General features: G+C 46.5%; 1 protein-coding gene across 2 annotated transcripts in view; it reads left to right on the top strand.

Annotated features, from left to right (window-relative positions):
• Positions 1-12500, top strand: part of zfpm1 (zinc finger protein, FOG family member 1) — an 80903-nt gene that overhangs the window by 55225 nt on the left and 13178 nt on the right. For both annotated transcript variants that reach the window (XM_031565115.2, XM_012832564.3), the window contains exon 4: positions 2357-2490. In XM_031565115.2, the coding sequence (XP_031420975.1) occupies positions 2357-2490 (134 nt within the window). The remainder of the gene's footprint in view (positions 1-2356; positions 2491-12500) is intronic.

The raw sequence follows: 12500 nt of genomic DNA, 5'->3' as shown, positions 1-12500 counted from the left end.
GCCGCAGCGAGAGGAGAGGCGAGGCGGCGCCGTTGATAAGGCCCCTTTGTGTGGACACTGCTAGCATGCAGCGCCATTGATAAGGCCATTGTGGACTCATCGCTATCGATAAGGCCAGCAAGGGTGTCCCATTGGCCGGACGGTCAGCCGGCAAAGCGGGCGTGGACACGGCCATTGGGGTTAAAGCAATGGGGTTGGCATGACAACCATGTGGGTGTGTATTTTGTTTTGAGAGGGGACACCGTCAGTGATGAGGACATTCGAGGGAGAGGACTAAATGAAGAGGTAGGGGGTGGAGACAGCTGGACAAGATTAGAGTATGGCCTTTAAAACAACCACTACAGTGACAGTAGTCTCTCACACTTTACATATTTACTTGACTCTATCTGTGTCCACCAATGTTCTGATCATGATTCTCGGGGGGGGCTAGTGTGTGCCTGTGCAGAAGTCTTTGATTAAAAAAAAACAGTGTGGCAAAAAGTTAACCTCTTGACCAGGCAGAATTAGTTTGGCTTTAGAGCTTGTGGGATCTTTTAGTTCTGTGATTTTTGTATTGTAGACTCATAGCTATTAAATCACACTTACAACTTACAAGACTACCCATCTGTGTGCTATGGCTATGGCTAAATAAAAAGAAAATGATTAGTATTCAGTCCAAAACAACAAAAATATTAAATTAATGAGTTACTTAATAAATGATAAAATAGTTCCACATTCTGATGTGACCGCCATTGTTGCATAAGCTGAGTGAGGCTTGGTGTCCGTGGCGTCAGGGGTCAGGGGTGACTGGTTCAAAGCTGGGGCCTGATGAGGAGGCGACAGGGGTCCTTTTGCCGGGTCATTCTAGGGCTCTGATGTCAGGGTCAGAGGTCACAGTGGAGGTCACATGCTTTGATACAGGGGTGAGATTAGGGCGCTCACTCACTTGGCCACGGTGGACACTGGACTTCGACCTCTCTGTTGGCAGAGGGAGTCTAGTGGCTGTAAGCAAACAAAGCCGCTCTCTCCCTTCACATCACTACAGAATCATGCTTACAATTAGTGTGTGTGTGTGTGTCTGTAAAATATAATGTCATCCCCCCTTAATCTCTCTATTTCTCTCCCTTGCTCAGCGCCCATTAACACGGATGTGCTTATTTTCTCAGAAACGTGTCAGGCTCTGGTCATTCCCTCCTTCTTTCTCACTTTTACTCCATATTTTCTTTCTCTTTCTCTCTTGCTCACTCTCTCTCTCTCTCTCTTTTGGCTATGGGAAAGCCATTTTATCAGTGTCTGTCTGTTGTTCTCTGGTGGGGATAGATACAGAGAAGATAGATGAGTGTTTTGACATGGAGAGTGTTAGACAAACACTCTTATCGGCCCGCCACTTTAGGCCGACCCCCGAAAGAGAAGCTTAACCACAGAGGGGCATGGAAGGGCGGGGGGGGGGGGGGGGGGTAGGAGGGCATGGGGGAGGGTGGGGGCCAGAGGCCGAATGGTTAGAGAGAGAGAGAGAGAGGTGAGTTTAGATGAGTAAAACCATGATGGAAGACCAGCTGTAGAGCTACCACTGAAACACCTGGTATACTCTTTGAGGGGAAAAGGAACAGTCAAAAGCAGCATAGTCTTCCTAGTGGTCATAAGTAAACACTGAAAGTCAATTTCATGTTCTGTATAGTTCCATTTCATGTTCTAATTAGAACCATAAAGCAGTATTATATTAGAACCATTAAGCAGTATTATATTCTAACTGTAAAGCAGCCTTATAAGTGAGAACTATCCCTCTATATGTTGATTATGTAGGGGAAGTATTCATTAATGTGGATTAATTAATTCATAAGGAATATGAAATAATGTGGGCCTACTTGAGAGGTACATGGTATTGCTTATTACTTACTGAAGTACACAGTTATGTATCACACACACACACACACACACACACACACATACACACACACACACACACACCAGAGCCTTGCAACAACCTTACATCTCATACACACACACACACACACACACACACACCAGACCCTTGACTCTCATGCTTGTTGTACAGTTATCTGAGTGAGGAAGTGCACAAGTTCCCTCCGTTTTGACCCATTCTCTTCATGTCCATGTCCAGCTCCATTTAGACACCACACCCCATCTAGTGGTGGACACAAGCTGTGGAGAGATATACTACTTTCATCCCTAATAGTTCATCCTGTGTTGCCAATGTATTGTGTGTATGTAAGTGCCACATGTATGCTTGTCTGGTTTCGTAAAGTTACAACATGGTTTCAGAATAATATGAAGTTGTATTCTGACTATTGTTTGTTTGATTGTTTGTTTGTGTGCGTGTGCGTGTGCGTGTGCGTGTGTGATTTAAACCCTTCAGAAGAACTGGAGCTGAGTGAGGGTGTCGATGGCTTGAAGGTCCTGGCCAGCAGAGATCTCCCAGTGGACACACTCTGGGGCCCTTACCCCGGAACCATCCAATCAGAGGAGCCCGTCGACGCATCAACCAATGAGGTTTGTGGTGGAAATTCAGCACCAAAATATTAGGGGCACAAGTGCATGGCTTGGAGTTGAAAGTCCAAATGATTACCTGAACAAAAAAAATGGTCCACACCAGATAGGTGTCTTGTGTATATCAGTAGTATATCGGTGTGTCTTACCCAGAAGGGCCTGGTTTTTGTGAGGGCTACTTGGTTCATGCATGAACCCTACACTCCCTTATTAGGAAGTCGTACTGGTCTACCATCATGTGCTGAAGGTCCATCTGATCATGTGATGCACCTCAGCGGCTGTTCTTGGCATAGATCACGCACTCCAACAGTACAGAGATAACACGCTCACACTCACTCCCTTGTATGCACGTACACACACACACACACACACACACACACACACACACACACAAACTTGCTGGTTTGTAAAATCAACTCAAGTTAAACAGCAGATAGTCTTTTAACCTTTTGTTCCCTGCAGCTTGTTTGTGGGAAGAGCTAGTTGTCTGGTCTGATGATTGGCATGAGCGAGTGTGATAGCAGATAGTGCAGGCTTTTGCCCCCTTTTCCACACACTCACACAGGAAGGAGAGAAGAGTCCCCTCATCCCCATTACTCATCTGGGCTCTGCACTCATCACAGGGTGGAACGCAGAGGGCCGGAGTCTCTACCTCTCCCCCTTCCACTTCCACTTCCTCTCTTCCTAGCTCTCCTCCTTTTTCCTCCACCACTTCATGGACCTTCCCTCTGTCTCCAACTCATTCTTGCTTTTTTACTTCTCGGCTCACATCTCTTTCTTCCTCGCGCACACACACACACACACACACACACACACACACACACACACACACACACACACACACACACACACACACACACACACACACACACACACACCGTCACTATCCTACTCTCTCTCTCTCTCTCTCTCTCTCTCTCCCTCCCTCTTTCCTTCTCTCTCTCTCCCTCTCTCTCTCTCTCTGTCTCTCTCCCCCTCTCTCTCCTCTCCCGCTCCTCCTCTCCTCTCCCTCCAGACGGACTCTGGCTTTTATCTCTGTGTGGCGCCATCCTCCTGGACAACAAACCTCAATGATTGATTTCTGCTTGATAGGCTCTCATTTCTAAGATTTCATTTATTATCAGAATTTCTAAGTTCGCTGCTCCCCTCCCGCCCCCCACACACTCCCACTCCTGCCTCCACCTTTCCTTGGTCGTCTTCTCCTCCTTCTTCCCTCTCTCTTCCCTGTCACTGCACCCCCTGCTACTCCACTCTCTACTACTCCACCTCACCTCCCAGTCTTCCTTCTCCATCTTTCTTCCTCCCTTTCTCCCTCTCTCTCTCTCTCTCTCCGCTGGCTGCGCTCAGGCAGCTTATCAAGGAGAGGCTTTGTTGATAATATTCGTCCGAGTCTCACATTCGCAATTTGTCCTATTCGCTCCCGTCTCTCGGACTTCTATCTTTCCTTCCGCCTCTGTTATCCTCTTTCTCTCTGGCCCTTTCAGCCCATATTCTCTTGCATTCTCTCTGTCTGTCTCACCCCCTTCTCGCTGTCTTTCTGTCCATCCGCCTCCCTCTCTCTCCCTCTCTCTCTCCCTCTCTCTCTCTCCCTCTCTCTCTCTCTCTCGCCTGGACATTCTCTTTGTCTGCTATCTCAGGGTTGGAGCAGTGAGGAGTTGGCTCTTGGTATCAGAAGGAGATAGTGTGTTAGAATCTCACATTCCTTTTACGTCTAGCCAATCAACCCCCCCGTCACCCTGCCCCTCCCTAACCTCCACTCCACATCCTGATCTCCTCCCACTATTTCCAGCCGAGGGGTTGCAAGGGGTCAGGGACGTCTGTGCTCATCTGCTCTGAGATTCCTCTATGATGAGATCCCCATCTCCCCCCCCAAAAAACACACACACACACACACACACGCACACACACACACACACACGCACACACACACACACACACACACACACACACACCGTGCCTCATTTCTTTTTACCCTTTTTAGATCCTTCTGGAAATCATACCCAGCTAATTGGATAGAGTGGTTGTGGTAGTGTTGTGTGTGTACACATGTGTATCTCTCTGTGTGTGTGTGTGTGTGTGCACGGGTATATCTGTGTGTGTGTGTTGGGGGGAGGGGGGGGGAGGGATAAATTAAAAGGCCACAGGATTTGGCTTTCAGGAGGCGTCTGCAGAGAGGAGACATTGGAAACATCATCCCTGTGATTTTACTTTCAGAGCAGCTTGCCTCTCTGGATCCTCCACCTGATACCTGCCTCTCTGGCCTCCACTCTCGGCTCCTCTCCAGTACCGGCCAGCCTGCTCCGTTTAAGCCCCCGCCGTACCTTTTGGAGGGGAGATTGGGGCGTAAACAGACATTTATTGGCACATAGGGCTTGCATGGTCGAAGCATCTGTGTGTGGGCTGGGTTAGTGAAGGCAATAGCCTCACCTCCGTTTGTGGACGTGTCCTCAGAGTTTGGATTACGTGTAAACTACTGTGACCAAGTCAAAGCATTTTGAATGACAAGGTATCTGCATTCGGCATTTTCTGTCAACTTTGAAGCCATTGTAGATCTTAGAGCACCTTTGGCGTTTTAGTGATGTTTTTTTGTGTCTGTTGAGGTGGTTTATGTCCTAAATCCACCGGTAAAGTTCAGTCCAGCTGCACTGCCTGGCTTAGGTATTGTGAACTTGTTCGTTCTCAAGGTTACATGTGTATGCCAGCCCTTTCCCTGTGGTGCCCATTGTCTGTGCCCATCTCATCCTGTGCCCTCCTGCATCCACCTGTCCTGGCAGCTGTCTGGTACCCTCCCCCTGGCACCGATGCCTCAATGCCCTGCAACCTGGCACCCCGCGGAGCCAGCAGCCATTGCCAGCCAAACCTGCCCGACCTGCCCTCACTGTGCAAATTTGCCTCTTATTTGGTCCGACAAGATAAGCTATCAGTTTTATACGAGGCCTACCCAATAGCACAAAGAGGCAAGGCAAGCAAGTATGCGGATACATGTACGCACACATGCACATTCACGTTCACACATTACATTTTCTATCTCTCAAAAACACACTTGCATTAGCTCATCCTCACGCGCAGGCACACATAAATTAAAAGCGTTTACTTTTTTTATTGATATCCATAAACATATGCAGAGCCCCGAGAGGAACTAATACTTGATGTTTGCCTGACGACTGTTCTAATTTTCACGTATCGCTGAGGGTGTTTGTGCACAGTCATGCAGACCTTTTGAAAATAAATGTATAAATGTTGATTAATGTGTGTCGCCTATCTGCGTGTTTATATGTAGTGTAGTGTCTGTGTTTAGTGTGTGGGTCTGTGTGTGGACATCGCTGGGCTCACAGAGCAGGAGTTGAGGATGCCATCTCTAACAACAGCTTTCCAACTGATCAAAAAATCCCCGCCCTTGACACACATACTCACACCCACTCATGCCAACAGACTCGCCTACGCACTCGCTCTCAATCAAGGGTGGGGATTTTTTGATCAGTTCTGAGGAAAGTGGATAGTTGTCGTTAGAGATGGCATCCTCAACTCCTGCTCTGTGAGCCCAACAATCTCGCCCAGGAGATTATCTCCTGTCAACAGGCTGCTTGCTCAGGAAAAGCCTTCCTTATTTGCATCCCTTGAAAAAAGCCATAGATTGATTTATTTGCATGCATGTATGTATGCATGTTGGGACAGATGGGAGAGATGAAAGCTAGACTCTGCTGCTACGCACAGTGTGTGTGTGTGTGTGTGTGTGTTAGCTGGCATTTGGTGCTTCAGTGTTTGGACTTAACTGTCCGTTAACCCTTCACCACTTCAAGTAGATACTGTAGTAATGTATGCTCTGACTGGCCTAATCTATAGGTGTTTATGAGGAGGGTGTGGTTGTGGATTGATCCCCCCCACTGGACTGCAGGGGTTGCACCCATTTTGAGTATCTGAATAAAGATTTGTTTCAGTTTTTGACTGAGCAGTTCAGACAAGTTAAGATTAGTTAAGATCTCTGAGTGGTCAATTTAGGACCGACGTCTTTGTCTTATAAGTGTTGCACCGTTTGAGGCACGGGTTTCAGCTGGCAGATTTTTTGTTATCCCGTGTTGCCCCTCCCTCTTAAAAAAAAAAAAAAAAAAAAAAATCAGTGCCTAAAGGCTGGATCCTAGAAGGAGCGTGAGTGTGGAGTTCAAAGCGTTATCACATGCCGAACGTCTTTTCATCATGTTTTAGAAACAAGCGTTTGCGTTAATCCCCCAATAATCTCTCCAGGAGAACTCGCTCCGATAAGACACGCCACCCACGGCTCACAGACCCACTCTTTGGGACGCTCCTCTGCCTCTCTCTCTCTCTGTCTCTCTGTCTCTCTCGCTCTCTCTGTCTCTCCCCCTCTCCTCTGTCTCCCTAGGAAGGACACATGAAGGTGAGTCCCTGTACTCCTCCCTCCCTCTCTCTTTCTCTCTCTCTCTCTATCTCTGTCTCCCCCTCTCAATTTCTCTGTCTTTCTCTCAGTTATTTGCCCCCAATAGTTCTTGGGAGGGGGGTGGCAACTGAGCTTCATCTTGTTAGCACTATTCAGTGCTCTGTAGTGTTCAGTGCTCTGTAGTGTTCAGTGCTCCCTAGTGTTCAGTGCTCCGTAGTGTTCAGTGCTCCGTAGTGTTCAGTGCTCCCTAGTGTTCAGTGCTCCGTAGTGTTCAGTGCTCCCTAGTGTTCAGTGCTCTGTAGTGTTCACAGTCATGTCAGACAGCTGATATAAAACAAGTTTGGTTGCCAATGCCATACCCTTTTGAATATTTCCCATATGGCTTCTCAGGAAAACATTGGGTACGTCGAAGTGTTGGAGTGATGCAGAATAAGCTACTAGTAACAAAACCATCTGAGTACTAATAGGGACATCAATCAGTAGGAATATGCTTTCTGTGATCACATCTGAATCTGTGGTGGTTCCATCTCCGCAATCCACCAGATGACCAGTTCTTTTTTATTCCAATAACTAATTAAAAAATACGATTGTCCACACCCATTATATGCCCTTCTTAACTAGGCTTTCTTTTTGTCACTGAGCATGTTTGCAGCGAGGTTACTGTAAATAACCAGATGGTAATAGTGTTGTTGACCTGTGTCATGAGCAATTTGATTCCTTCAATAAACCAAAGCTTACATGTCTATCTTGATAATTGAGTTATAGAGAGGAAGTTTACTGGTGTTTTGATAATGTCAGCCTCAACTTTCACCTTACTGCAAAAATACAAAATGTCATTCCTCCAGCATTAGCATTAATCCAGGTCAGTCATCCAAGGCTGGTGTATTTAAAATAACTGCATGGTCTGGCTGAAGTGATCAAGATACAGTTAGACAATAATGCTAGTCTTGGATTCTAGCCTGCCTTAAGAACACAATTAGCCAAATAAGTAATTTGGAACATTACTGTAAACTAAATGGATGTGTCACTTCCCGGGAGGATAGAAGTGCTCAGTAGAGGTTGTTGTACTGCCACCAAGTTGGCCTGCAAGGCTTCGGCCACATGATGGACTATAGAAACCACCGGCCAATATCTGGCTCCTTGTGGATTGTATTGTATTGCATAGATTGTTTACTAGTTAGATATGCCAACAGGTAATGTAATGCTGGGAACCTGATTTTGCTGTTAGACAGACACGAAGCATTTAGACGTTTTTTCAGCTCATGGTACAGTTTTACTGGTTGAATGGAAACACACACTCACACACTTTCACACATAAAACACACACTCACACACTTTCACACATAAAACACACACTCTCACACATAAAACACACACACTCACACACTCTCACACATAAAACACACACACTCACACACTTTCACACATAAAACACACACTCTCACACTTTCACACATAAAGCACACACTCTCACACATAAAACACACACTCTCACACATAAAACACACTCACACATAAAACACACTCTCACACATAAAGCACACACACTCTCACACATAAAACACTCACACACATAAAACACACACACTCACACACTTTCACAATGACAAAAGCCTCCCCCTAGTCTCCTACTGTACACTGGGTTGGATAGGGCAGACACAAAGACGAGGACAGACGAGACACAGACATGCTGCAAGGTGAAAATGGTGGTGGAAGAAAAAGGGAAAGAGAGTTAGATGGAGTGAGGCAAAGAGAAGAATTGAAGGAAGGAGAGATAGATTTAGCCTTATTAGTTAGACTGCGAGATTGGGATAGTGTGTGGATTGAGAATGGAGAGAAAGATGGAGGGAGTTAATATAAGAGGAAGAGAAAAATGGGAGTGAGAGATTATGTAGACTATGCACGAGCAGGAGGGTAACTGTGTGTGTGTGTGTGTGTGTGTGTGTGTGTGTGTGTGTGTGTGTGTGAGAGAGAGAGATAGAGAGAGAGAGGGGGGAGGAAGAGGGAGAGAAAAAGCTCCCTCTATCTCTGAGGCTCATCTCTGGCAGTTCAGGAGCCCGCTTTCCAAGAGTGCCTCATTTTCAAATCTCTTATCTGTTCGGCTTTAAGTATCGGACTTTTATATTTTTACATGTGATTTGCATGCAGCTCATCAAACCCGGTTGCTGTTTTCTTGGGAGAATGTGTAGTGTGTGTATATATCCCTATCACCATTCCTCTCTCTGTCTCTCTCCATCTCTTTCTCTTTTGCTTACGTACGAGTTGTACGGGGAAAGTGTGTGTGTGTTTAAAAAAAAAAAAAAGCAGACGAAAGCTGAGGAGAGAAAGTGAGTGTGTTTGTATTTGCGTGTGTGTGTGTTGTAGAAAAATCCAGAGAGAGGAAGAAAGAAAATGTGTGTGTATGAGAGAAAAAGAGAGAGCGCGAGAGAGGCGGATGAGAGAAGGTTTCTGATTGTTATCTGTCTTCCTTTTCTTCAGTGGGGTTTTGGAGGATTCACACAGTGACCTCTTTGTGTGGGACAGTGTGCACCCCCTGCCTCCACACCCCTCTCCAGCTCCCTCCGTTTGGGAAAGAAAACCATTTCCTGCGATAGAGAGAGAGAGAGAGAGAGAGAGAGAGAGAGAGAAGGCTGAGAAGGAGGGAAGGGAAGGGAAGGGGGGAGAGAGGAGAGGAGAAGAGGAGAGAGTGGAACGTGTGGATAGAAATGAGAATGGACAGATAGGGAAAAAAAGAGATGGAGAAAGCGTGAGATGGGTCATGAAGCAAGGGATGAATGAATAGGCACAGATGGAGAGGTAGATTTTGAGAGAAAAGAAAGACAGAGAGTGACAGAGAGAGAGAGAGAGAGAGAGAGAGAGAGAGAATTGGGGAGATAATGGGGATGGTTGTGCTGCACCGTAGCTACAGTGTAATTTTAGTCCAGGTTTGGATCTGACTGATAGTGCCTTTCCTCTCCTCTCTCCTTTCCTCTCCTCTCCTCCCCTCTGCTCTCCTTTCCTCTAAATAGTTCTCCCTTCCTCTCATCAAGCTGTGTTCCTTCATAAGGCCGGGAACACCGGATATCTCGGGCCTGCCGGCGTGCTTATATTTCAACAATCAAATATTCACCGTTCAAACACTGAGACATCATCAACATCAGCTGCCCCAGCTGAGGCATCCAAAGAGTCCCAGACACTGGAGTCACGTTCCCCAACTCAGTTCATAGTCATGACCACCTTTGGGAAAATGTACTTTTTTCTTCTGAACCCACTACAAAAAAAAAAGGTACAAAAACAGTGTCACTCAGGGACGCCCAGACCACTTTCTGTCAGAATAATTTGATGACTGCATTGTGCACTTTAACTTGTCACTAATTGCTCATTAAGAATTTCTTTCCTGGTGAAGAACCACAATCTGTGCCATCTGGACGCTTTTTTACCCATTTATGGGTCTTTAGAGAAGGGAAAACATAGCGAAATGCGGCACAATGAAGTGTTCACTGTGGGATGGTCATCTTAGAAGTGACTACAATAGGCCGACATAAAGATCACACAATCTCATGCAATCGTTTTCATTTCTGATGCAATCACTGTGTTCAGAAGAAAAAAACAGCATTTTCTCAAGGGTGGTCTTAAACTTTTTTCCATTAATGTATTTATTTTTATAGCACCGCTAACAATGAGCATTTGAGTCAAGGAGCTGAAATGAGTCCAAGCTATGAGCTGATCTGAGCCCAACCTATGAGCCCTTGAGAACATGAGCATAGTCTCAGGGAGCTGATCTGAGCCCAACCTATGAGTCCCTGAGAACATAAACATTGTCTCAGGGAGCTGATCTGAGCCCAACCTATGAGTCCCTGAGAATATGAGCATTGTCTCGGGGAGCTGAACTGAGCCCAACCTATGAGTCCCTGAGACCAAACACAGGCAGTTTCATGTTTTTATGCTGTTTATGCAGTGTGAATTTGGACCGCCGGCATAAATGCAAGCAATAAAACATGGGTATAAATGATTAAATAAATGAATTACCTCTAAAATGAAATGGTCTTCATTAGCCTTGCCTCACCATCTCCCAGTCAGACTGGTGTTAGCTGAGGTAAAATGGCTTGGGTGAGCAGGGCTGGGGCTGACATGACTGGAGGGTGGGCATCAGGTTAGAGGAGAGATTTCCGTCTCTTTCTCCTCCCTGTGCACCCAGAGGAAAGACTCCCCCCCCCCCTTCTCCTTTTTCTTTTTTTCCCCCTCTTTTTCTGCATTCATTTCTCTCCACAGCCAGGAGAGGAGCAGAAATGAGGGAAGGGAGAAATGAAATCAGCCGCGCATCATTTGCATTCAACTTTTATCGGTGTGAGGAGGGCGTTTTTGGAACTGATAAGACAGAGGGCGTCGCGAGGGCTGGGCTGGGGGGTGGTGGTGATGAGGTGTGTGTGTGAGAGTGTGTGTGCATATGAATATGTAAGTGTGTGTGTGCGTGTATCGGAATAACAGAATGTCCATATGAATCTGTGAGTGTGTGTGTGTGTGTGTGAGAGAGAGAGCTTGCACATGTGCATATGAACATGTGAGTGAAAGCCAGTGAGTGTGGGTACCGTATTTATATGGGCATGTGTGTGTAGAAGGGAAAGGTGCCTGTGCTGCCACTGCTGATTCTGTGTCTGTGTGTGTGTGTGTGGGGGGGGGGGGGGGGGTGCTGCTTAATATCAGACCAAATAATTAGATTGGCTATCTAGGCAGCGGCAGCAGTGCGGGGATCAGGCAGATTAAAGAGCCGCTCGCCTGATTCATATTCATGAGTGGCGCTCTGTGCCACCGGACCAGGGCTTAGACTGCCGCCGCTGCCACTGTCGCTCAAAGAGCCACGCGCTCAGGGACTTAAAGACACACTCACAAAATGCCCCGGACCCACGGAGGAAGGAGAGAGGGGGCAGGGAGGGAGAGAGAGAAAGTGGAAGGAAGAGAGGTTTGGATGGAGAGAAGGGGGTAAGAATAGAGAGAGAGAGATAGATAAGCAAGCAAGAGAGAGAGAGAAAGAGAGAGAAAGAGAAAGAGAAAGAGAGAGAGTGAGAGAGAGGGGGTGGGAGGGAGAGCAGGAAGGGGTAGGTGGGAAGTGATTGAAAGTAGAAGTATGAGAGTGAAGTAGGGCCTTCTTCATTCTGCTATTCTCTAGCTTTTCTGTCTTTAGTTTTAAAAAAAAATCATCTCTCTCTCTCTCTCTCTCTCTCTTACTCACAAATATCTCTCCGCATTTGTAATTATTCTCCTCTGCCTCTCCAGACGTGCCTGTTGTATGAATATCCAGGAATCCACCCTGGGGAAAGAGGGTCGTCTTTGCCTGAAACTGCTGTATTCTAATTGTTCCCGGAGAATTCCCGCAGGGATGTTAGATGTTCAATTAGAGCAGAACCTGAGCAATCTTTCCCACCGCCGATATCACCACATTAAAACCTATAATTAAAATGCTGGCGACTTTCACTCTCCCCCGTTATTTTATGACCTTATTTCAGGCCACTCCATCAGCACGAGGTGTTAATTGAAACTAGGAAACATCTGACTCATTTGTTGACCGTTTTAACGTAATAAGTGTCAAGCTTGAGAGATGGCTCTCCCTCTATGCTTGTCTTCTATCTGCTCTGCAGGTCTG

This window comes from Clupea harengus, chromosome 3, assembly GCF_900700415.2.
Source record: "Clupea harengus chromosome 3, Ch_v2.0.2, whole genome shotgun sequence".
NCBI lineage: Eukaryota > Metazoa > Chordata > Actinopteri > Clupeiformes > Clupeidae > Clupea > Clupea harengus.
This window is presented reverse-complemented; position numbering and strand designations above follow the sequence as displayed.